This window comes from Solanum tuberosum, unplaced genomic scaffold, assembly GCF_000226075.1.
Source record: "Solanum tuberosum cultivar DM 1-3 516 R44 unplaced genomic scaffold, SolTub_3.0 scf00072, whole genome shotgun sequence".
Lineage (NCBI taxonomy): Eukaryota > Viridiplantae > Streptophyta > Magnoliopsida > Solanales > Solanaceae > Solanum > Solanum tuberosum.
Window position 1 is genome coordinate 859,476 of NW_006238999.1, and position 26,311 is coordinate 885,786.

At 33.1% G+C, this 26,311-nt stretch overlaps 5 protein-coding genes across 5 annotated transcripts in view; 3 read left to right on the forward strand and 2 right to left on the reverse strand.

The window, feature by feature from the left end:
• The window catches only part of LOC102592779 (probable pectate lyase 13), a 3,941-nt gene extending 1,402 nt beyond the window's left edge, over positions 1-2,539 (reverse strand). The window contains exons 1-4 of the mRNA XM_006345933.2: positions 2,329-2,539; positions 758-1,670; positions 489-680; positions 3-208 (exon numbers count right to left, since the gene is read on the reverse strand). Coding sequence (XP_006345995.1) covers positions 3-208; positions 489-680; positions 758-1,670; positions 2,329-2,468 — 1,451 coding nt within the window. The 5' untranslated portion in view covers positions 2,469-2,539. The remainder of the gene's footprint in view (positions 1-2; positions 209-488; positions 681-757; positions 1,671-2,328) is intronic.
• Positions 2,540-9,147: 6,608 nt separating this feature from the next.
• Positions 9,148-10,277, forward strand: LOC102593117 (zinc finger protein ZAT5-like). The gene has a single exon (XM_015308029.1). It carries the CDS (start codon positions 9,195-9,197, stop codon positions 10,275-10,277), a length of 1,083 nt encoding a protein of 360 aa, XP_015163515.1. The 5' UTR covers positions 9,148-9,194.
• A 950-nt stretch (positions 10,278-11,227) lies between these two features.
• On the reverse strand, positions 11,228-14,616 carry LOC102593453 (monocopper oxidase-like protein SKU5). The gene is made up of 7 exons (XM_006345935.1): positions 14,479-14,616; positions 14,134-14,243; positions 13,295-13,565; positions 12,671-12,806; positions 12,234-12,588; positions 11,782-12,150; positions 11,228-11,489 (listed from the first exon to the last, which is right to left on the reverse strand). Exons 1-7 carry the CDS (start codon positions 14,614-14,616, stop codon positions 11,228-11,230), a joined length of 1,641 nt encoding a protein of 546 aa, XP_006345997.1.
• Positions 14,617-18,572: 3,956 nt separating this feature from the next.
• LOC102601251 (NAC domain-containing protein 78-like) lies at positions 18,573-22,490 on the forward strand. The gene is made up of 4 exons (XM_006345780.2): positions 18,573-19,025; positions 19,848-20,125; positions 20,219-20,401; positions 21,751-22,490. The coding sequence occupies exons 1-4, from the start codon at positions 18,821-18,823 to the stop codon at positions 22,258-22,260; spliced, it is 1,176 nt and encodes a 391-aa protein (XP_006345842.1). The 5' UTR covers positions 18,573-18,820; the 3' UTR covers positions 22,261-22,490.
• A 752-nt stretch (positions 22,491-23,242) lies between these two features.
• The window catches only part of LOC102601584 (NAC domain-containing protein 78-like), a 6,025-nt gene continuing 2,956 nt past the window's right edge, over positions 23,243-26,311 (forward strand). The window contains exons 1-2 of the mRNA XM_006345781.2: positions 23,243-23,662; positions 25,845-26,122. Of these exons, the coding sequence (XP_006345843.1) occupies positions 23,494-23,662; positions 25,845-26,122 (447 nt within the window). The 5' untranslated portion in view covers positions 23,243-23,493. The remainder of the gene's footprint in view (positions 23,663-25,844; positions 26,123-26,311) is intronic.

Below are 26,311 nucleotides of genomic sequence, written 5' to 3' on the forward strand. Positions count from 1 at the left end.
ACCTGGGGACACCAATAGCACCAGCATTCATGGTGAGTTGATCAATGAGAAATGCAGATTTAGGCTCCATGCTTGATGCCAAGGCATATTGGTTGCTAATTCCATCACCTGAAGGAACAAAATAGGCTCCATTTACCATTTCATCCCCTTCTGTCCTCCAGTTCCACTCTGTCCAATCCCTCTCGTCCACGTCCACGCGCTTCGTCACCTGTGAGTACAAACTCGATTTTCGATGACCTTATCGTTCAAATTTAAAGAATTTTTTCTCACGCCAAGGAGATTCAACATATAACTAGAAAAACTCATTTCCCCTCCCTCCATTTGCATAGTATAATTTTACAACAAAAGGATTTTTAATTGAACTTCAATCCCTTCAAAACTTTTCATCTGCCCAAGTCTTGATGAGCAAAATTATACGATACGATAGACTAGTCAAGGCACATTCAACTCAAGCTGGTTCAGACACGACGATTATATATGAGAATTACCTCTTTGGCATTTGGATCTGTTGGTGCAGTAAAACGATTGCCTTGGCTATTAATTGTGGGATTAGCACTTCCACCAATTGCATACATTTGCCATTCTGTAAAATCATTGTTTACTACATGTATATATCCTCTTCTACACCTTGGCATTCTTTGTACTAATCCTTCTCCAAAATGATTAAATGCTATTGTCACCTAATAAATTCACAAATCAACATGTTACTCGAACTCTTCAAAACTGTTGATAGGTGTGTATCGAATAAAAATCTTACCTGCATACCAACATCGGGTACGTATCGATCGTCGTGTCCCAAAAGCATAACTTTGTCATGGTGAGTGAAATAACTATTAGATATAGTTATAGCAGTTGATCCCATGATAGCATCAATTAAGCCATCAGTACAATGAGAGAAAGCACAATGATCAATCCAAATATTTCTTGAACTATAAATTGATATTCCATCACCATCAGACATTCCTCTCCATCCAACTTGTGTTGTACTTTGTCTTATGTTACTATTACCTGATGGAACACAATTGTATACATGTATATTATGTATAATCACATTTGTAACATATTGTAATGTTATACATCCACCACCCGTTACGTGGACGTTCGCGCCACGTCCGTCTATGGTCTTGTAATTGTTGATCATAAGCTCGTGTTTGAGCCTTATGATCATGTCTCCGGCAAAGGTGATCCAGAGGGGCTCCTCCTGGATCACCGCGTGCCGGAGGGTTCCAGGGGTAGGATTCACAGTGTCAAAGTCGGAGGGATCGCTAACCAAGTAGTACCGGCCACCTTTCCCTCCGACTGCACCGTGACCAAACCCAATGGCGCAATCCGCGAGCTGCTGGCGGTTGTTGACCCAATTCGGGTCGCACCTCCCGCCGTCCTCGATCGGATTGCCCGGCTCCTCCTGGATCACCGCGTGCCGGAGGGTTCCAGGGGTAGGATTCACAGTGTCAAAGTCGGAGGGATCGCTAACCAAGTAGTACCGGCCACCTTTCCCTCCGACTGCACCGTGACCAAACCCAATGGCGCAATCCGCGAGCTGCTGGCGGTTGTTGACCCAATTCGGGTCGCACCTCCAGCAGTCATCGATCGGATTGCCCGTTAGACATTGGTAATTTATTACTGTTGTATCAAATATTTGCCTTCTTGATATGGATTCATTGATCCTCCTGTACAAATATGGGGAAAAAATATAAGATATAGTAGTATGTACTCGATAGAACTCAGTAACTTAGGTTCAAATCTTTTATTTTGTGTTACTATCTATAAATAATCTATTCGGAAACTAGTAAGCAAAAAAGAATTATATTTCAGAACTCATAAACTAAAAATTTCGATTCCACCTCTATTAATCTATGCAGAAATGAGCAAAACCAAGATTGCTTTTTTTTTTTCCCCCTTAATGTAATGTGAATAAACAGAGATACCCAGTTGATAAAATGCAGAAATAATCAGAACCCAGTTGAAAATAATGCAAAAATGAGCAAAACCAAGATTAACTTTTTGATTTCTTTTTAACGGTTAAAAACACATCCAAAGTATTTCAGTTTTTCAAGTTTTTTATCTGAACTATCATGATAGTGTGTATCCTCTTTTTCTACCAAAAATATCACCATCTTTCAAGTAGAAAAAAGAGAATAATTGATAATTGAGATATGTTTTGATAAATAATCGTGATAGTTCAGGTAACAAAACTCGTACACATGAATGATCATTCAGATATGAAACTCGAAAAATCGAGATACCATGATAAAATGCAGAAATAAGCAAAATCCAATTGAGAAAGATCAAGCATGATAAAAAAAAAAGAAGAAGAGGTAATTTCACCTATTTACTTGTTGAACAATAGATTCAGGAAAAGGGTGTTGATGAGGAAGTGTAAGATTATTGAAAGTAGCTATAATTAGTGAAGAAAATGACAAGATTAAGAAGAATGAAAAAGAGAGAATGATAGTATTAGAAAGCATTGTTGAAAGATCAATAATTGATGAAATTGTATTCTTGAAATTTTGTACTACTAATGATTCTTCTTGTTGAATTCTCTCTTAGGAAACTTGGGAAAATTGTAATGTCTATTACGTACTATATAATAGATGTAATAAAGTTGACAAATTATTAATTTAAAAAAAAAAGAATTTGTTTTGTACTAGGGGTCTTGGATTTAATAGGGGTATATTTTTTGCTAGTATATTTGATGAATTAAAAAAAAGAAAGTATATTTGATGAAGAAGAAAGAAATTTTGGAATGGTGGCTGTGATGTTGATAATAGCCCCCCAAAAAAGTATTCCCATTGAAAAGGATTTTGTGGCTAGAAAAGGAAGTTTGAAAAGGAATAGAAGATAGAGACTCTGGATGGTTTGGTACGTGAGATAAAGAATAATAATTTCAGAATAAAATTTGAGCTTAATTTTATTTTATGTTTGGGTGAGGTATTAATTGATTTCCAAGATTATTTAATATGTTTGTAGTAAAATGGTGGGATTACTATTCATATATAAGGTGGGATCGATAAAATAATCATCTTGAATTATCTTAAAACATGAGATATTCTTATTTATTTCGTTTTGCATATTAAATGACTCTGTTTTTTTTTTTTGTTTTTAAATGTTTGTGTTAAAGATCACAAACATATTTTAAGTATTCTGATTTTTCGAGTTTCATACCTGAATTATCAAATGTGCAAGTTTTTTTTAAAACTATTTATTAAAACACACATTAATATCAGTTGTTCCTATCTGAAATATTACCATTGTTCAAATGCAGAAAAAGAACTATTGATAGTTGAGGACAAGGTGTGTTCTAATAAATACTTTAATGATAGGTTAGATAGAAAAACTCGCATATATCTGATAGTTTAGGTATAAAATGTGAAAAATCAAAATATTTTAGATATATATATTATTTTATTTTTTTGCTCTCCTTTGCAAATTGCAGCTTTCCTCAGTGTCTTACATTCCTTTTCTTGCATCTTAATTATTCTAGGAGTAATTAATTTCATAAAGAAAAGTTTAGATTTTTATCCAAGAAAGCGGCTAATGCAAAATGTACAAACATCTCCTTGCTTATTTTATTCCCTTTATCCATTAGTATACGAGAAAAACTAGAGTTTTGGAATAACGGTAAAGTTATATACAAGTCGTAAACTCAGCTACTGAATCAACTTATATTTACAATTGTATCAAGATAGACCGTCTATATCACACATGTTTGGGGTGCAATTGTTCCTTTAACCCTACGTGTGAACGTGAGACACTTTTTATGCATTTTGTATCCATCAAATTTCGCATCTCCTTATTTAGGACTAGTAAAGGAAGATACAGGTTTTTCTGTTCCAAGATTTGAATATGAGACTTCTGATCAAGAATAACGAAATTTTATCCATCTCACCACACGCCTCGATAATTCGACTTTTGTGGATGTATTAATTAGTTGTTAAAGGTTGAAAAGGTGCTTTTGGCTCTACTTTTGGAGTTGAGATTCTTTGCTGAAATAGAGAAAGATTATGGAGGTTAACATCTCTGAATCTGGACAAGAACCTTTTCACAAAAGGTCTAAAAGGGTGGGCAATTAGTTAAAATTATATTTCATGAAAAATTAAATCTATGTAATACATTGACTAATTTTTTACATTATTATATCATTTAAAAAATAATTGCATAGTTCAAGGTCTCGATAATCAACATAAGTTATGATGGGATGGTTTGAATCCCTCCAGTACTCTTAATCAGAGATATTGGGTTCGAGATCTGAGAATGACAAAAAATCATGTTGGAAGTGCTGGCCCAGAAATGGACCATATAATGTAAATTCAAATTAACCGAGTTTCAATACGAATACGAAACGAAAAAACAAAAGAAAAAAAGGTCTACAATTTTGAGATACCCCACTTTGTTCTCTTTTTGTGGAAGAAATTGGGGGGAAGGACTACAAGCCAGATACCCAATTGAAAGCTTAAAATATGCTTCGCATAACATCAGAATAATATATTTATTAGATGCCATAAAAAAAAAAATTAAATAACAAAATAATTGTAGCATCATTTCTTCACTACGTACAAAAGCATTGATAAATAATATATCTCCATATTCAAATGTGAAAATAATAAATTTCATTTTGAATAAGATTAAAAGGTGATAGGTTGCTCGTAAAATTAAAACGTATATTTGACTTTTTTGTGTATAACTTTAAGGAGCAACTTATGTATTTTCTCTTTAGAATGTACTACAAAGGAAACAACATAAAAAGTTGGCATAATGCACAAGCAAATATTTAAATTTGGTCTTAGCTGACAAGTAAGCAGAGAGTGCATATTTAGATGTACACTTTAACGTAATTTCAACTGAAAACTAAACACTTCAATTCTCCTCACTATGTCTCATGGATATATAATATTGATGTGAAATATAAATTTTAGAAATATCTAGATGATTATTTTTGTAAGTTGGAGTAACTATCACAGTGAAGACGACTTAAGATAGTATTATACCTAGCCAAAAAAATTATTTCTGAAAGATCCTCGATAAACTTAATTTATTACAAATTATTAGAAAGTTATATATATTCTATCTCATCATGTTACTTGTGCTTTTTTGGATGCCCCATGATCACTTTCTATATAAACAACTTTTTAGTAGTTTCTCAAGTCAAAAGAATGCAACAAAGATGAGTAGGGTAATATGGATCCTTGTCATCAAGTATAGTTTACAAGACAAACACACATGTAGCCTTGTTACTACATACCTAAATAGTAAAAAAGCAAACTTTTCCTATATTGTAAGCATTACAATTGATCTCATTATAAAATAAAATAAAAATCTTAATTAGCTATAGAATTCATCGTTGATCTATCGTTAAATAGTCCGTGTAGCTAATAAGATATTTCTATAATCCATCACTAGTAAATAATAGTAGCAAGAATTATGTATTGTTTAGTGATATAAATTGTTTGTCAATAATTTTTATATTTTGATAGTGTGAAATATAAATATTATTTATACGGTCGCGCGCTCTCTCTCTTGTGTGTTCGTACTTGGTAATATTGACCATTTCGCCAGCAAAACTGTCAACATTGTCAATAAACTCAATGTTCAAGAGGCGCATTTACGACTCTCAAGGGCTTGATTGACACGAGCAAAACAATTGAGGGAAGAAATATGTGTATCAAAAATCATATTTCTTTCATAATTAAAGGATATTTCAAGTAGACACACATTGTTTCATATTTGAATATTTCTTACATACACTCCACATTTCTGAATCAGATCCTATCAAATATTTCACATTTTCTAGTTCTTTTTTTTCCTTTGCTTTTCTTGTAAGAAAATCTATCTTTTTCTTCATATTTTTTTCTTTTTGAAGAAGATACATAGTATGTTAAATTTTTGCCATATGCATATGACTAGGAATATGTTATTTATGATAAGATATGAGTGGCAAATCTACGTGTAATTTTGTCCAATTAAACAAGTTATGCTTTAATTTTATGATGCATTACCTTGAGACCCATAAATATCAAAACATATGTTTAAAAAAAACGCCTAAAGTTGTCTTTTAAAAAGTGTCCAACTTGGACTTTGCTTTAATTTCTCTTTGAATCAAAGTATCAATTTTTATTCTCTAACAATACATATCTATCGTGGAATTAACAAAAAGAAAAAAAAGTGGACTTTCGATGATATATTTGTCGGATTACGTCAGTCTAAAGATTCTCATCCTTCAGAAGGTAGAAATAAAGCTGCATATTTATCATCCTCTTCAGATTGATCCACTTGTTATATAAACGATTTTTAAAAAAAATATAGGATACTATTGAAGATATTTATCATCCTCTTCAGATTAATTCCATATGTATGATTTTCTCAAAAAGGACTAACAAATTTAGAGTATACTTATTGTGTATTATATTATATGTATAAAAACTTATTTTCTTATCAATTTTCAATATGAAATTTTGTTTGCACATTTTATATATTTTTCCCCGCTACTTGTTTCTTAGCTTTGGTTGCAACATCGAATTACACTCCTTGTTATCTCCATACTCGTCCTTAAGAATCATCAACTCTCGTATGCTAATTTGTTGAGCTTACACCAACAAAACAACGCTCTTTAATATGATATGATATTGTTCACGTCTTTTAAGAAACAATATTTAAAAAATTATACTTACCCATATGCTACATTCAATACTTAAAATATAAATTCGAAATATAAAAACGAAGAAAAGGAAAAAGAAAAAAGAAAATTTGATAGCTGACAAAGCCCAAAACTACCATGGAAGGCCTTGATTTGGGCCAAACTATGCTTAAAGCAAAACAGCCCATGTAATTTTCTCCATCATGATTTATGAACCCAAGAAGAAAGTGAAAGAAATGTAGCATGAAATCAATCTAATATATATATATATATATATAAATATCAAGGTTTTCTGACGAAGTCGTGTCACGTGACACACCCCTTAAGCATTATTAGATCTGCCCTTGGATAAAGTCTGCGTACATTCTATCCTCCCAGACTCTGTTCGTAGGATTTCATTGGTATATTGTTGTTTTGTTGTATGGGTTTTTACTGGCAATTTGGCTTGTCATTCTCTTGAATTATGTCGAGGTTAAAGGCCTATAGCTGAAGTTGTAGATTCTATGAAGCCTACATGATTTGCTTGTAAGTTTTATCATGTCATATCATGAGTGAACACACAAGAAATCCTGCTTTGACGGTCAAAACTTATCCGTATTTGGTGTTTACATCATCAATCAATAGATGCATAAGTCATACTTCATTCACTATATCGCTTTTTTTGCTAAATCACTTAACGAGCTGGCCTAGGAATGAAGTTGCCTTTGACCGGGAGTATTTAACGCATGAAGTGGAATTTTTCGGTGCGAATTTGAATTATTAGGTCGCAAAGCAAGTACTGAATACTGGGCGAGAAATAAAAATAAAATTCTTTGTTTCAAGCTATTATTATCAAAAATTGTGATGGAGTGATAAGTATTTATTCATCTTTAACGAGGGCCTCGAGAATGCAGTCATCTTCGGTAGCATTTCTCATTACGAATCTCAATTAATCAGACTCCGAAACAGATATTAGACACCAAGTTGTAAATGAAAAATGATTATTTCAAGCTATCACCTTAGATTGTGGTAGAAATAATAAGTATTTCTCCATCTTTAATCATAGGTCTTGGGTTTAAGTCTTGAAGAATGAAGTCGTCTTTCGTAAGGAGCGATTTAACCCTCAAAGTGGAATTTCTCGATACAAATCTAGACTAACCGAGTCTCAAAGCAGGTACCGAACACCGAGTGAGAAACCAAAACAAAAACAAAATAAGAAAAGGAAAACAATATGTTTCAATATATTGATATGATTCCAAAACAATGAATAATATAAAAAGATTATGTTTTGTATTAAATCTTTAGTGTTGAAGAAGTGGCTTATAACATGAACTTAAATCCTTTGCTTGTCATAAGGCACTTCCTTACGTGCAATACACAAACTTCCCTTTAACTTATATCTCTTTATTCTTCTCACAAAATAATAATATTATTGATTTACTTACAAATTAAATTGCCACTTGAAAAATGCATGAACTATATATTATCAGTCTTTTAAGATTTTTATTCATCCTCCAAAAAGATACTTACTAGTCATATATCTCTTTTAAACGTCTCACTTAGTTAATACTCCATTAGATAGAACACTACCTATCCTAACCTTCCGATAGGTAAATCAACCCTTCGCCACCAACAAAAAAAATATTGAAAATAAATTTAGAAGAAATAAGCAAGAAATAAATGCTTCTTATTTTTATTTTTTTAAGAAAATGCTTCTCTACTTAGTTTGTAATGATTAATTATTTTTAGAAAATTCATACTGATTCAACTTAATTACTAGCTAGACTAGTTAAGATTGATTAGTGGAATTAATTAACTATTAGAAACTACTAGTACATGCATCCTTATTAATTAAAATATTAACTTTTTTTCCTCAATATGATCCATACAGATGTCCTCCATCCAAATAAACAATAACAAAATAATTAATACATGATCCATATTTAATTGATTAATCACATTACTACTAGCTGTAAGCTGATAATGAATATGTGACCATTTATATCTCGATATTAACTTCTCTTATCTTGTAATATAATTATTACTATATATATGTCAAATATAAAGTAATAATACTATAGTACTACTTAACTTTATATAAAGTTCATGTTCAGTCAAATACGATCAGATCATTCGATCAATGTGTATTGTATTACAACGTGTTCTCTCCACTTTTCTCTCATTGTCTACCACTCATTTTTAATTTCTTTCTCCAAAAGTATTGGAATTAGGAGGTTACTTTCAGTTAGTATCATTCTAATTCAGTAATTATATTAATGGTGTTTAATTTTCTCTCTTTTCTTTGACTTCTAAAAACCTACATTTCACTATTTTTGGTGTATATTATAAAGTGTGTGTATATATATACATATTCATAACCCTCTACTCTCCGTCCTCATCGCTTTCTCTATTTTCTTTCGTTCTCTCTTTTGTTTTTACATGCATTCGATCCCCCCGCCCTTTTAATCTTTCATTTTTTTTAGGGGGGAGGAATCGTTGTTGTTATTATTATTATTATTATTGTTGTTGTTGTTTTTGTCAATTTCATGTTTTTAATAAGTTCGCATTGAATAAAAGAGAGATGGAGGCTCCTCAAGAGGAAGTGATGGGTGGAGTCTCTAAGGGCAAACGCACTAAACGTGTTAGGCCTCAATCTCTAATCACTTTCATGACCATCAATAATGCACATTCATCATCAACCGGCGACGCAAACGTCGATGGCACGGTTAATGGAGAAGAAGTCAACGACGACGACGACAACAATAATAATGATTCTAGTCCACCTCCTACCACTTCGGACGAAAACATCCCTGATGATGATGTCCCCACGGAGGAAGAAGAAGAAACCGCCAAGTGTCTCATCCTCTTATCCCAAGGTGGTCATCATCATCATCATCGTCGTCATCAGACCCCACCTAAAAAGTTCTTTGATCTCTTCAATGATGACATGGGGTTGTACCAAACAAAATTCAATAGCAAGAGGTATGTGGAGACAACCGACCTAGGGAATGGTGCCAAAGCCGGTACATACGTGTACGAATGCAAGACATGTAACCGGACATTCTCATCATTTCAAGCACTAGGTGGACACAGAGCAAGTCATAAAAAACCTAAGCCATTAACAATCGAACCGAAAAAACATCCATTCTTCTACTTTTCAGACCAAGACGAATCCTCACCACCAACAACAACAACAACAAATTACAAATACAACAACAAATTATCACCAACATTATCTCCTCTTTCATCCCAATTCAACAATATCAATATGGAAAGTACTCCAAATTACAACAAATCACCATCTCCAAGAATCCATACATGTTCATATTGTGGTGCAGAATTTACCTCAGGACAAGCATTAGGTGGTCACATGAGAAGACATAGAGGGGGTGCTAATACTAACAATACAATTTTGTGTTTAAGCCCTTTAAGTATTGATCAAGAATATGCTAATTATAATTTGAAGAAACCAAGAAATGGATTATCATTAGATCTTAATCTTCCAGCACCACAAGATTATCAAAATCAATCAAGAAATCTTCAACATCCACCAAAATATCCTCAAGAACAAGCACAAAAGCAACAACAAGAACAAGAACAAGAACAACAACAAACAACACTTGTTTTATCCACCACCCCACAACTTATTGATTGTCATTATTGACACATATTCAGAGACGGATCCAGAATTTTGAGTTTACAGGTTGCGTATACAATGGTTCATTTATTTTTTCCTTTTCTCTATGAACCCCAAAAATTAAATTGATTTATACTCAAACAGTCGCGATTTTACATGGATATTGTCTAAAGGTAAATGAGAGTCACCACCATTCTTTCATCTCTTATTGTTAAAAAATCTTTAAATATATTCCTCATGAATTTCATACATTGCTAATTAAAGTTGTAAGTATTAAAGTTTAATGTAGTTATAGTGTATGATATTAGTGATAACTAGCTAGCTTTATTGATGTTTCATATTAAAGTACAAATAATTGAAAAAAAAAGTAGCATGGATTTAAGTTATATATACTGAGAATGTAAAGATTGTGTACTATCAGAATAGTTTGACTAGTGCCTTTTACACGGTATGCAATCATGACATAGTCAGTCACAACTCATGCAGTCGACCCCAACTTGTTTAGAATCGAGACTATATACTTGTTCTTGTGGCTGCAACTCTTTTAACCTATTTTTTTCATCTTTATTTGTCACTCTTTTAGTAGCAATAAGCAAAAGAATAAAGGCAACCAAATTTAACAATGTTTAATCCTCAAGATCTTAATTTTAAATGTAAATGTTACTTAAGATACAATAGTCGTAGAAATTAACATCAAGAATCTTCATGTAATCAACAGTAACTCATTTCACCATCCTTCTTGTGGAGCTGGAGCTGGACTTGGAACAGGTGAAAAAGAACTTTCAAACATCCCTATAAGAACAAGAGAAGAAATTAACTTAAATAGTCGTCCATCCAGACAAAAACATAGCCAACAAATGTATAATATACGTATAATTAGCGTATAATTTATGTATATTATCTAACAAATGTAAATATTTTTGGCCAAGCAGCCTAATGTGTAACTTCATATGACTAAGTATAAGGATTTGATGGCACTAACCACATAAAAGAAGATTTTGAGGTGGTTTTCTCTCCTTAGCAGGATTAGGATTATCATCGAAAACTCGTATGAATAGTTGTTGTCCTAAGTACCAATTCTTCAAGTGTTGTGATCTCAAGTTCCACATTCCAGGATTGTCAAGAAAAACATACACTACTGTCCATCTTCCAGGGTAAACTTGAACAGTTGAACGAACAACAGGATCGAAGATGTTGTATGTTTCACGTGCTACTGGTGTCCAATCTCCATTCCCAAATCTGAAAAAAGAAATGTTATGAAGCTCAAGTACATCGATCACTCATATGTCCATTTCGTTCTGTCTAGCAAAGACGGGGTATTGTATGTAGCTCGTGTGCCTTCAGTGTTAAACATGCCTTAATTTGGATATAATGTATGTGAAGAATGGAAGAGTGAAGTGTAGTCAGTTGAACATCCTTCGTTGGAAAATTAAATGTATATAGCTCAAAATTACATTTTTTATACATATATATTAAACGATGAACACCCTTAATGAAATTCCTGGTTTAGTTACTGGAAGATAAGTCTTACCCCACAACATAGAACCCGAAACCATCCAAATGCCAAGAATCCATAACATTGAGATCGTTTTTGAAGACGATTTCTAGCCACCCTTTGTGGATTCCAGAGACAACAGAGACTCCATAAGAAGCAGAATCATGTACAGAGTGAGTAGGAAATTGATCTAGTTGGTAGACACCAGATCCATTCACGAACATGTCAGCGAGTTTCAATGGTGTATCGGGTGTGAAATAGGACACGTTGTTAACTACATATCGCGGCCAACCATTAATTTCACCCTTCGATCCATGAAGAATAAATGTTTGAGCCAACGTCACGTTTGACACATTAAATGTTCCTTGTGGATTAGGCCTTGCAGCTCCTGTTGTCATGTTCCACCTAATAAAACACATTAACAACAACAACTACGTCTCAATTTCATACTACTTGGGGTCGACTATAACATTAAAAGTAATGCTTACGTGATAGACTTGGCTTGATTCACTGAAAACGCGATATCAAATGGATCGGGGCCATCAGGAACAGGACCACTAACTGTTGTTAAAGAATTGGCATAGTGCAGTATCCCTATTCCTTCAAGAGTTTCATCACTTTTGAACATTTTGGGAGTTGCCACAATGTAATAATCAGCTTCATTTTGATCAGCAATAACGAGAACAGAATACGATTGGCCAACGTGCACGTCTAGAGAGTCAAGTGTTATCTGATTTGTATAAGAACCTTCTGTCTCAACCAAAACCATTTTGTGGTTTTGAATTCTGAAGTTAAAACTCATGACAGTTCCAACGTTCGATATCCTGAATCTGTAAGTCATTCCTATATATGAAAAATATGATAGTAAATGATCATATAAAGTGAAGAAGAATCAAATTCAAGAAGAAAAACTGTTCTGTTTTACCTTTTGTTACAGTAAAAGACTTGTGCCTTTTCGAAATTGAGAGTTCATCGTAAGGTCTTTTACCATTCATCAAGATTGCATCAGGGATATCAAAGAACTGATTCGATTGCTTGTCTTGTATAGAGGATCTAAGAGACTGCTTATTACAAGGTGCATGAGCAAAAAAAAACGTTAAAAGATATAACTAAGTCAATAAAAGTATATGCGTTTAGATGAAATGGTAATATAATTCAACATGGTATCAGAGCAGATGGTCACATGAGGGGTCGTGTTTCTTTCTCTAACAACTTGATCTTTTAGATGAGATAGTCGTGTGATTCAACATACAAACTATAGTGTTGATCACCTTGTAATCAGTACAGAACCAGTCACCAGTCAGAAGATCAAACTCTGCTTCTGGTTTAGGAAATGAGACAGCTAGGACGTAAACGTGTATCATTTCTAACAATTTAAGCGTTTAAATGAGATTGGTCATATAATACTACATGGTATTAGAGCAGATGGTCACGCGAGAGGACGTGTCTATGATGTAATAAAGTAAATAACATTCAGTATCTGTAACAGCTTAAACTTTTTGATGAGATGGTCACGCAATTCAATATAGAGATTTAAAGTCTTGATCACCTTGTAATCAGTACGGAACCAGTCGCCAATCAGAAGATCAAACTCGGCTTCTGGTTTAGGAAACGGGACAGCTATAACATTGCGATTATTGACACGTATCGGTCCATATCCTCCAGCAACCTTGTGAAAGTTTATTGAAGGAAAGTAAGTGAATGTGCCTATTTGATCTTTAACCTGAAACACATAAGTCCAATTTTTTCCAGGTTCAATTGCACAATTTGTGCCAGAAACTCCATCTTGCCATGAATTTAACCTCTGTTGAATTCCATTCCTTTAGCAAAAGAAAAAAAAATCACAATATACGGTCAGACCTCTCTATAACAGTCATCATGTATAACAACAATATTCCGCAAGAAAAGGCCATGTTTTCATGTTACATTATATTAATATGTTCTCTATAACAACATTTCATTATAGAGCTAATCCAAACAAATGGCATCCTTATTGAGAAGATTGATTGTACCATGCATATACGGTTAGATCTCTCTAAAACAGTCATCCTGTTATTTCATTATAACAATGCAAAATTCTCTTTAGAATCGATTTTTTTTCATGTTATGTTATATTATATGTTCTCTATAACAACATTTCGCTATAGCAGTCAAAAGTCATCCAAACAAATAACGTCATTATTGAGAAGATTGATTGTACCATGCATATACGGTTAGATCTCTCTAAAACAGTCATCCTGTTATTTCATTATAACAATGCAAAATTCTCTTTAGAATCGATTTTTTTTCATGTTATGTTATATTATATGTTCTCTATAACAACATTTCGCTATAGCAGTCAAAAGTCATCCAAACAAATAACGTCATTATTGAGAAGATTGATTGTACCATGTTATAAGCAAGGATTCATCCATGTTGTTGAAGACATTCACAATCACAACATCATTAGTTGTGGCATTGATCAATGGTCCAGGAAACATCCCATTGATAGTGATAACCTGTTCACATAACATAAGTTCTTACTCAAATTTGTTCAATCAATCGACTAAAGGAACGATAAATAAACACATGATCACTACACCCTATGTCCAAATTTATACGACACTGTTTGACTAAGCCAGGAGGAAGACTTCTGAAACTTGTTGTCTAAATTAAACGAGCTCTTTAGGCCGACATACTAAAAATGAAAACATGCCACGAATATCGAGAAAATGGGATCAAGAAAACACTTACAGACTGATGAGATGTTAGAGGATTAATAGTTGTGTCAATGGAAACAATCCATTCATGATAAATGTCTATGCAATTTACTCCATTAAGAAGAACAACAAATGATATAGCAAAGACAAACAACCCCTTAAGAAATGCCATCATATTAAAGAAAAAAAATTAGTTTTCTTTTTTTATGAAGGTGATTAAAAAAAAGAGCCAATATTACAATGTTTATAACAAATGAGAATGAAAATGATGGAGTTTACTAAGAAAATTGAGATGAAAATTAGGCCAATTAGACAAAAGAATTAAGACAAATAAATTGATTATGGAATAATGGAATGCCGGCAAAAAAAAAAAACTTAATAAGTTGTGCATTTGCCATATTGCATAAAATCTGAGAAGCAAGAAAAGCATATTAGGTAATTTCTCAAACGATCAGTCAACTAACACTTTTTATCTGTCAATTAATTTTATATTGTAACAGAAAAATTACTCAATTAATAATATTTATATCAAAAGATTCATTCAAATTTATTTTGTAACAAAAAAGTCCTTTAACATAATTATATAAAAAAAATCACTCAACATTGTTATGTAACAGAAAACTCACTTAACTATTGGTAATTATATCACAAAGTTACCTAATTTTGATTAGTAACAAAAAAAATCAATCAACCATCAGAATTATTTTTTTAAAATAGAAAAGTAAATATAACATGAATAAAATTAAATCCTTATAATGAATAATTGTTATAATAAGATTTGATTATATTAACGAACTCAATATTTTATTGGGCCGTTAGGGTCGCGGTGATGTTATTATGTGTTAGTTTGAGTTTCTATAGATACACGACGTATTCGACCAATTAATCGATAGGGAGTGTAGAGGTTACATGGGATAACGATGGAGAATATTATGCATTGAATTGTGTAGATGATTGGCATGGAGAAAAAGAGAAATTGTTTACTAAGATTGTGAGGAATAATCACGAAATTTTCCAAGGATAAAAATGCAAACCAAGTAGGGAAGACAAAAAAATTGCACCAAATTTAATAGGCGTGGGAATGGGAGATATGTTATCAACAACTTGAGGCATGGTAAAACAGTTAGAGCTCATTTGGATTGATTTAAAAGTCGGTCAAACCTACTTTTAAGTCAATTTTTGACTTCTAAAAATGTTTGGCAAATATAAAAAATGACTTAAAATATGTTACAAAGTGTTTGACAAGGTAAAAAATGACTTAAAATAAGTGAGAAACCAAAAGTAGGTCTCTCCCTACTTTTTATTTTTTGACTTAAAAGTCATTTCAGTTTGATTTTTTATTTTTGACTTAAAAGCTATTTTTTTTAAGCCAATCCAAACGGTAATTTGATTTCATTAATTCTTAGTTCATTGGTTCTTATTATATAGTATATACTCAAAAATAATATTAGCCTTCTTCTATTATAGTTGGGATGAGGCAGGTATAATCACTTTCTCAAATATTTGATTTTTGGTTTTAAAAAGTGAAACTTAATCCGAACCAAAATAAATTTGATTTGATTTGATTTTTCTTTTATTGATTTTTTTTTTTTCGGTTCGATTATTCAATTATGTCAATAATTAATAACTTAATCAAAGTTATATTTGCAATTTGAATATATATATAAATCACAAGTAAAACATAAACATAATACTAAAAAGTATATTAACTATAGATGTCCAAACATAAATATAAACTAAATCATAATAATTAAAAAAGGACAAAAGTGGTAAACTCCAACTTAATTTTAAACCTAAATATTCTATGTATATATAAAATTTGATTTTTTCGAATTTTATTTATCTAAATCCAAAACCAAATCAAAAAATCAGACAAAGTAAATTATTAAACTAAAATCAATCCAAATTAGAATGCGGTTCGATTTGATTTGATTTTTCGATTTAATCTGAATAGTGCACCCCTAGGCAAGACAATCTTCATAGAATATCACTAGTGGGAAATGATTTTTTTATTTCACAAGGAAAGTTATTTTCTAACTTTTAAGGAACTTATTTTCTTCTTAAATAAATATTTATTGAGAAAAAAAGATCATTTTTAAAAAAAACTTAAAAGAACTAAAATTATTCAAGAATATATTTGATGGACTATTTTAAACATGTCCCAAATGTAGGATATTTTCGTCATTTTATATTCCTTGAAGTGTGAACCTACACTCATAAACTATATAATATACTCCAAATAAAATATTATATTGAATAAAAAAGAAGTCCAAAACGGTTTAACAATTACTATTATTATATTATCTTACTTGACAGGCAGGGCAACCAAATTTGGACCAGTCAAATATGGTGGTGTGATTATGATTTTGTCAATTTGGACACACAAAATAAATAAATTATATTTGTGGGCTTGCAAAATTTCAAAAATAAGTTTGCTTGAGCAAGAAGAAAATACTTTAAAAAAACTTATTCAAAAAATGAAATAATTAAGAAGTTATTTCAAGATTTTTGGTTTTGTGGAAAATTGTGTTTTCTTATAAATTTATATTGATGTACATTTTCAGTGTAATTTAACATGTCGTATTATTTTTATCAGGATGCTAACTAATAATTATAATAAATTTATTTATAATTATCATATGAATTGAGAAAATAAAAGAGTCGTGAAGAAGAGGATTAAAGAATTTTTTGCTAGTTGTGATTGTTGGAATGCTAAGTAATCTCCGATCGTTAACCAATTATTTACGTTTTAAATCTTGGGAATAAAAAAATCTTATATAATACATGTTTTATTTTAAAAGTGAGAAAGTTTTTCTATGTAAATTTGAATTAATCGAATCGAATATTGAGTGGGGGAGAAAAGGTTTCTTAATGGAGGGGCAATAAGAGGTTGCTTTACTTGTACTTCATAACTTTGCACACGCATTGACTCCCTTTATTTCATTTTTCAATTCATATTCACACTTCTTTAACTATATATATTATATTAAATTGCATTTATCATATAAAAATAAAATAATAAGTAATTCTTTATGTTTATTTGATGTTTATGTTATGTTTGGACATGTATTTTATTTAGAAAAAAATTAAAATTTTATAAGTGAAAGTGAACCTTGAAAAAAATTGAAGACAAATTTTTAACCTTCAAATAATTAAAACTGTATATTTTGACCTTTTATGTAAAAAATATTTACATTTAGATTATTTTTGAATTTCAAATATGGAGTACTACAAACTTAATAAAACACATTGAGTAACTAAATGGTTTACGATTCATTAAATTTATGAATATTTAGAAGCAAAGAGATCAAAGTCCATTTTCTAAATTATTTTGAAGATTAAATGTTCTTAGCTAAACATTACAACTTACGAGCATCAAAATATTTAATTTGTTGATATTCAAAGGACTAAAAGTTCAAAATTCACATAAATATATATTAATTTTATTTTTCTTGCAATTGTCATTTTCAGTCACGATAAGAACAAAAAAAAAATCTAACTTTAAAGAGTTTTTTCTTCTACAATAGGGTTGGTTTATTTGACAAAATAATTTGTCTTATGAGTATGATTGTGATATAACGAAGTGAATTAATTTTCATTTACTATACAATAACAATAACATACGCAAAATAAGATAGAAGAATGATATATTTATTCTTATTTTGTTACATGATATCATAAAACATAATTGGTTGGATATTTTCCAATATTTTATAGTTACTCATAGTCAAAAAATTACTTAATTACCTTAAATGTATGTAGACTTGAGATTTTCTTTATAATAGGAAAAAATTTACCTAATCAATAAATTCTCTTCCGTCCTATGAAAATCTAAATTAATTCGATCAATAAATTATTGAATAACCAAATCAAAAGTTGAACCTCTTTCCTCCCACCTAATTTTATCACCATCCGATACAAAATTCAATTAGTCTAAATATCCAATCAATAAACTTCAAATATCGAGTGACTAAACAAAAGTTAAACTCCCTCCCTTCCACTTACATTTCACCGTCATACTCACGAATCTAAATTAATCCGATCAATAAAAAAAAACTTTTTTTTTTCTCTAAAATAAATATGTTCATTTGTTTTGAAAGAAAAAAATAAGGCATCTATTGTAATATACACAAAAAATCACTTTGTCCCTATAAATGGCTAATCTTTCTTGGATTTTCGATTTCCGTGTTAAGCAAGCCTTCACCATTTTCACTTTACTTCACTTGTAATCTTCTCAATTCTCATATCTATGATACCCTTTATCTTTATGTTCCATTCTTTGGATGTATTTTTCTTAATTGGGTATTCTCAAAAAAGTTAAATTTACATTCTTTGGCTTTCTGGGTGTTTCTAGTGTTTTTTTATTTGGTTGAGAAATGGAACAAGAAGGATCGAAAGGGGCTGTGACGGTGGCTGCTCCAGCAGCGGCACCAACGTCTTTAGCACCGGGATTCAGGTTCCATCCGACGGATGAGGAATTAGTTAGGTACTATCTACGGCGAAAAGTGTGTGGGAAGCCATTCAGATTTCAAGCTGTTACTGAAATTGATGTGTACAAATCTGAACCTTGTGACCTTGCAGGTTCAATTCAATCTTCTTTTTGTTTGTTTATTTTCTTATTTTTTGTTGTTTTTTTGTTTGGTTTTGATTAGTTTATTTGGGGTGGGTGGGGGATTGGATTTAGGAGGTTTTAGATGCTAGAGATAATTTGTTTTGATTGTATAAGGTTTATTTATGATAAAGATTGAATTTTTAGTATTTACTTGTCCAAAAACACAAAAAAGATTGAATTTTTAGTTTTTACTTGTAAAAAAAAAACAGGAAAGATTGAATTTTTGGTATTTACATGTCCAAAAACACAAGAAAGATTGAATTTTTAGTATGTACTTGTTCAAAAAAAACAAGAGAGTTGTTTGAGTGTTCTTAAAGAGAATCGGAGGAGGAGAGTGTAGACATATACTGAAGTGCCTCTTTGTTTTGCTCAAGATTTTGTCTGGACAAGAACAATTTGCCGTTAAATTATTGGTCTTAGTATAGATATGAATAAATTAGTTGAATTGCAATGTAAAAATGAGCTTAAATGGAGAAGTGGGGATTCATATAGCTGAAGCCAACTTGTTTGAGACTAATGCGTGTAATTGGTGTTGTTGTTGTTGTTGGAATGCACACAACAAAATGTACTAGGAAGTTGTTAGTGTGTTTTTCGACATTTTATTAGGTTTATTGAAATTGCAATGCTGCTTTTCTATAAGAATAGCATCTCTTGTTGTTGGGTTGTTGTACTAGTCATTCCTTTGTTAGTATTTTTTTTGAGCTAATGATTAATTTTTCGTGTTATGAACCCGTGAATTTTTTAGCCTTTTTTGTTTCTTCATGAATGGCATATTGATTGATGTGGTGCAGAATATTCATCGGTGAAGAGCAGAGATATGGAGTGGTACTTTTTCAGCCCTGTGGATAAGAAGTATTGTAATGGATCTCGACTTAACCGAGCTACTGGTCAAGGCTATTGGAAAGCTACTGGGAAAGATCGTCATATCAGCCATAAGTCTCAGGCGATTGGGATGAAGAAGACACTTGTTTTCCATAGTGGTCGAGCTCCCGATGGCAAGAGAACTAATTGGGTAATGCATGAGTACAGGCTTGCGGACAAAGAGTTGGAGAAGGCTGGAATCGTGCAGGTGCGAACTAGCGCTTTTATTAACTTTTGCTACTTTTTATATTGAGTATCAAATCATAAAAGATTCCCTTTTTGTTGGTTTGCGAGGATGTAGGATTCCTTTGTTCTATGTAGAATCTTCCAAAAAAGCGGTTTGGGACCACCAACTGGTGACAGATATGCACCATTTATCGAGGAGGAATGGGATGATGATTCAGCCGTGCTTCCTGGAGGTGAGACAGAGGATGATGCAGTGAATGGTGTTGACGCACGAGTTGAGAGCAACGATCTTGACCAGGTATCTGCTTTGTTGTCGTTGTTTCCTTTTAACGTGACCTCTCTTAGATTGTTAAATCATTGCACTTAATGCAATGGCTTTTTACCACTGGTAAAAGAAAGGATCAGATGGAGTGATGGACAAACCAGAATAGGGAAGTATGACTGTCAATGTTGTCGGTGTAGATATAATGCTCTTAAACACAAACTTTTTGCTATTTTGTCGTTGCTCTTCTTTTCTTAATTGCATACATTTTGCTATTTTGTCGTTCCTCTTCTTTTCTTAATTGCTAACTTTTTGCTATTTTGTGACAGTCTTTTGTCTCCTTGACTTTGAACCTTCTTGTTGTTCTGTTAGTTGTAGATAACGGTTTAGCATCTTGTTTTACCGTTGATATTAAAATAAGGAAGGAATCAAACTAGCAAACCAGAATAAGGAAAGTATGAATGGCAATGTCGTTAGTTGTAAATGTAATGCTTGAAATTGCAAAAAAAAATTACTTCTCCAATTCTCTTCTTTCTCCTTGTATTCCTCTACTTCAGTAAGTATTATTATTGGAATATTTTGGTTAGCTAATGTACTTAACTGTTTAGCATCTTGTTCCACCTATGTCCCTCTCAATGCCCAAGTTCACTTTGCGATATCACTAGATTCCTGTTGAGAAACTGCATCATGTCACGTATGTCTTCGTCAATAACTGCTTCATCGTCATAACCATCACCTACTCCTAAATACGAAGTTCAAATCTCATAACTATAGTTTGTTCCTATGTTTTATAAAGGTGGATCTCCGGATGTCTTAGACATCAGTTCGTTGGGTGAGATTCTAGGATTTGTAGGTGGGATGATCAGAGAAAATATTTTTCTTTGGTGATAGTGTTGTTCATGATATAAGAAATAAATGGTAATCTAACTTGAACTAGTATATGATGACCGAGAGCTCCTCTAGACTTACTGATTATTATATTCTGAATTTCAATCTTGTCGGATTCTCACCTGGAATATGGAACGTATCTATGCTTGAGCAATGTATCTGATCATTCTTTAGCGCTCTCACAATATTTTACTTTGTTTTTTGGGGGACTTCGCGTTCCCTTGAGAGTCTTTTGCAAGTTAAAAGAAGTTTATGTATTTAGAATTTAGATACATATCTTCATCATGCCCTTTTCTTTCTTTTAGTTTCGGGGGATTCTTCGTAATTCTTTAAGAAGCATAACTCACATCCATTAGCATCTGACATTGCATAAACTTGAGGTTTATCTACCCCGTATAATTCTGTGCATTCCTTATTCGATAAACCTTAGTGTATGCTTAACTTTTCCAGTATGAGATTTGTTTTGCTTGCCGCTGACTGTGACGTCTTGATAACAGGATGCTCCGCCCAAGATTGCTTGTGATAGTGAGAACGTGATTGAACTTCAAAGTCTTCCATTTGCTTGCAAGAGGGAGAGATCAGAAGAGCCTGAACTTCTCTCTTTAAGCCAAACTAAGAAATTGAAGCATGATGTTCCGAACTCTAGCCGTGCAAATGGTTCTGAAGATTCAACTATTACTAGTCAAGATCCGGTGAATATGATGACGACAAAAGATTACCCCCTAGCTCTCTTAGGATTCCCCTTGTTAGAGTCCTTCGAGCCCAAGGATCCCCAACCTTCTAATACCCTCACATTTGATTCCTCCAACCTTGAAAAATCCGTCCCTCCAGGCTACCTGAAGTTCATTAGCAATTTAGAGACGGAGATACTAAATGTCTCCATGGAGAGGGAGACGCTGAAGATTGAAGTGATGAGAGCTCAAGCCATGATCAACGTTCTTCAATCGCGGATTGATCTCTTGACCAAAGAGAACGAAGACATGAGAAAACTTGTTCGAGGTGGTTAGACAATAACAGCGTTTCGATGCGGTTTAGGTTTGTACTATCTTCAGGAAGAGCAAGATAGTAAAGAGATGTTTGAGACATTTCTGTAGTTCTTGTTGTAACCTGGATCATATGTACCCTTTAGGTATCTGCAGAATTTTTTTCTGTTGCACTAGTTTTAACTTGGAGTCTTGACTCTGATCTGAATGATATTGTTGTTTAATAGCAATAGTGTCAGGTTATGTTGTTCGGATTCTTTGAAAATATAAAATAGTGCAAGTGCATTATCTGAGGATGCAACATTAGTGTTGCATTACTTTTGAAAAGTCCAAGCAACATATGTGTCATGATGAGATCATTGTGTACCTCGACTACTTGCTATTTGCATGAATATGTGGTAATTTTGTCAGCCAAAACTTCGAGATATACACCCTTCGTCCCATATTAGATAGCATTAATTTAAATTTTTTCATTTTACCCCTATAATTAATATGGTTTTGGAGATATAAGAATTTCTTTTTTCAAAAGGCTAATCAGTTGGCAAAACAGTAAAGTTAATCAATCTATTAATAATTTTTTAGACATCATATAAAATAGAATGTGTCTATCTAATATGAGACGGAGAGGGTATTAGATTATAGTTTGATAAAAACAAGAAAGAAGATTGATGTACCTAATTGTCACATCATACACATATAATTTGTATTCTCACGGAAAAGTTCCACTTGGGGAAAGCGTCTTCTATCAAAAGTAACTTCATACTCTGACAATGAACTCGAGAGTTTTTTAATTGTTGACATAAAAAATACTTATCATTTTATCATGACCTTCCGTAAATCTACCTTGCTCGAAATTTCTTCAAAGATATTGATCCAATTCAAATAGAAGAGACAAGCTCTACTTTCTAGAAAGTTCTTTTTTTTTTCTTTCCATATATTTATAGTAGCTATGTTTGCTTAGTTACGCAGTTTATTCAATATGATATTTTAAAGGTGAAATTCACTATAACGTGTCAAAGCTTTAATTATTTTACGTCGCAATAATAATATATAAAGTCATATAAATTCTTCTTTACCAACCTTTTCCAATTACAACACCTCTTCATCTTCTCTCTCTAACCCTTAAATCTTACCAAAATTCTGAATTTTTCATTGCTGTGTCAACTTTCAGCTGTTATACTGAAGAATTTCTTGTTAAATTGTTACTTTTTTCACAAAATTTGGTTCAAAATTGCTCATTTTTGTTATCTTTGACTGATGGAATCAAAAGGGTCGGCGAAATTGATGGCGCCGGGGTTCAGATTTCATCCGACGGATGAGGAGTTGGTCAGGTACTATCTCCGGCGGAAGATTATTGGTAAACCTTTGAGATTTGATGCTATTTCTGAGATCGATATTTACAAAGTTGAACCATGGGATCTTCCGGGTAAGACCTTTTTTTTCTTCTTTCTAGAACTTTTGCTTAACTTCTGGGTTAGACCCTTTTTGATTTTCTGTAGAATCTTTGGGTAATTGGTGCAAAGTAAGGTTTTTTATGTGATTTTTGGGGTGAATTAGGCTTTAGTTTGTTAGATCTATGGAACCTAATGTAGTGAATTCGTTTGGTGTGTATGTTTGACTATTGTGTGAGTTTTGGTTGAGTTTTGTATAGCTGGTTTTAAGTCTGAGAAGGGTTGTGGTAGGTTGACATTTTAGTAAAAAGACAGTAGTAAATTTAAGAAACTTCGAATAGGGGACGGGTGCAACAATAACCACATCAGTATGTTTGTGTAATCCCAATTACACAAGTGAGGTCTGGGCAGAACTTACAAGGTAGAGGGGCAGTTTTTGATAGACACTCACCTCAAAGGAAGTAGCATGCCCAGCGTAATTCCACATTGTGAGTCTGGGGAGGGTAGGAAAGGATGTACATAGAACTTACAAGGTAGAGAGGTTGTTTCTGTTAGACCCTCGGCACAAAGGAAGTAATCAAACCAGGATTAAAGGGAGAAAGGATATGAATAGGGAGCACCGGAGTGGATATAGAGGATTTATATAAGCAAACTCGACCAAGTTGCGATTGAGCTGTTGTTATTGATTGATAAATTTCCGGCTAATTGAACAAGATATCTATCGGAGTTTTTGGGTAGTTTTTCTCTCTTGCTCTAGAAGTTAATGGCTTGAAGGTATATAGTTCTTCACTCAGCTTCATGTGTCAACTAATACAGAACTGCCAGTTAATACTATCAGTTTATAAATAAGATAGGCATTTTTGAACGGGGTATTGCCAATTTGTTCTTGCCTGGGGTTTTTTGGTAGTTTTTCTCTCTTGCTCTTAAAGTTAATAGCTTGAAGGTATATAGTTCTCCACTCAGTTTCACGTGTCGAGTAATACATAACTGCCAGTTTGTTCTGCCAGTTAATACAATCAGTTCAGAAATATGATAGGCATTTTTGAACTGGGGTATTGCCAATTTGTTCTGGCTTGTCTTATTTGCTTCTGCTGACAAAGTAGGTTTTGATTTCATTTGGTTTTCCAGATTTTGATGACTTAGTCTGTTTCTTACTCCAATTTTCTAATGTTCAATTGTAAGTAGGATATTGGCTTGTGGTTCAAGTTTTTGTTCAGAGTATTTGAGTCGTGTATGCGTATATTTTGTCAGCAGTACTTACATTTATGCGTCTATATTGATTAGTTATGCATAATGTGTACAATGGGAACAACATGTAAGGTGTTGCCTTGTGGTCAATGAAGTGTCTTGAGAACCAGTGGGTGGTTTCTTCCCATCTATTCAAGCCTCGGTCGTCAGAGTTACCCGCTATTATGTAGCATGTACCTCGTGGAATCAGTCTAGGTGTGTGCAAGCTAGTTCAGACTTGAGAACCAGTGGGTGGTTTCTTCCCATCTATTGATGCCTCGGTGGACAGAGTTACCCGCTACTATGTAGCATGTACCCCGTGGAATCAGTCTAGGTGTGTACAATCTAGTTCGGACACCATGGTTATGAAAAATAATGTGCACAGTGTGAACAGGGACTATGACCTAAGGACTAAGATTGAGCATAGGTATTTTAGGTCAATGAAGTATCTTGAGAACCAGTGGGTGGTTTCTTCCTATCTATTCAAGCCTCGGTGGACAGAGTTACCCGCTATTATGTAGCATGTACCCCGTGGAATCAGTCTAGGTGTGTGCAAGCTAGTTCGGACACCACGGTTATGAAAAATAATGTGCACACTGTGAACAGAGATTACGACCTAAGGACTAAGATTGAGCATAGGTATTTTAGGTCTGTCTGTTAGAAACTACCCATCGATCTGCTTAGTTGAGCATCTGCAGAACATTCTCATCTTTTACTATCATTTTTCTGTTTATGGCATGTTATCCTTCAAGAATTTGTTCACATCCCTCTTTTGTGATTTGGCATGTTAGAGAATAGCTTTCCTATCTTAGTTTACTCTGTCGGAGTTATAAATCACAACCTGGCAGCCCATTTGGTTTTGTTTATTAAAGCATCTGATTATGCTTTTACTGAATTGATGTTTACATAGTCATGAGTCCTATAGAGTAAGCTTGGTATAAGAAGTTTTTTTTATTGGTTAAGCTTAGCATAATTTTATCCGTGTCTTAGGTATGTCGAGGTTGAAAACAAGAGATTTGGAATGGTACTTCTTCAGTGTGCTTGATAGGAAGCATGGTAATGGAGCAAAAACCAACCGGGCAACAGAACGAGGCTACTGGAAGACAACTGGAAAGGACAGGGCCGTCCATCATAAGTCTAAGGTTGTCGGTATGAAGAAGACTCTAGTTTTTCATAGTGGTCGGGCCCCAAAAGGTCAGAGGACTAATTGGGTCATGCATGAGTACAAACTAATTGATGAGGAGTTGGAAAAAGCTGGAGTTGTTCAGGTGAGATCATATGAACACATGTGGTTGTGCTCGTTCGATGCAATGGCTTCTTGTGTCTCTCAACCCCTCTCCTAAACCTGGTGCTGCAGGGAAAAGGAGAGATTGAAGATAAATAGTGAATGACTATTTCTCAGGAAGCTAGAAGGAGATAATCCCCCCCCCCCCCCCCCCCCCCCCCCCCCCCTTTTT

Coding starts and splice junctions, on each gene's coding strand:
- LOC102593117 (XM_015308029.1), top strand. CDS start 9,195: ATGGAGGCTCCTCAAGAGGAAGTGATGGGTGGAGTCTCTAAGGGCAAA.
- LOC102593453 (XM_006345935.1), bottom strand. CDS start 14,616: ATGGCATTTCTTAAGGGGTTGTTTGTCTTTGCTATATCATTTGTTGTT. Junction 12,807..13,294: donor GGTTCCGTACTGATTACAAG/GTGATCAAGACT, acceptor TGTAATAAGCAG/TCTCTTAGATCCTCTATACA. Junction 12,589..12,670: donor GTCTTTTACTGTAACAAAAG/GTAAAACAGAAC, acceptor TTTCATATATAG/GAATGACTTACAGATTCAGG.
- LOC102601251 (XM_006345780.2), top strand. CDS start 18,821: ATGGAACAAGAAGGATCGAAAGGGGCTGTGACGGTGGCTGCTCCAGCA. Junction 20,126..20,218: donor AGAAGGCTGGAATCGTGCAG/GTGCGAACTAGC, acceptor GCGAGGATGTAG/GATTCCTTTGTTCTATGTAG. Junction 20,402..21,750: donor AGAGCAACGATCTTGACCAG/GTATCTGCTTTG, acceptor TCTTGATAACAG/GATGCTCCGCCCAAGATTGC.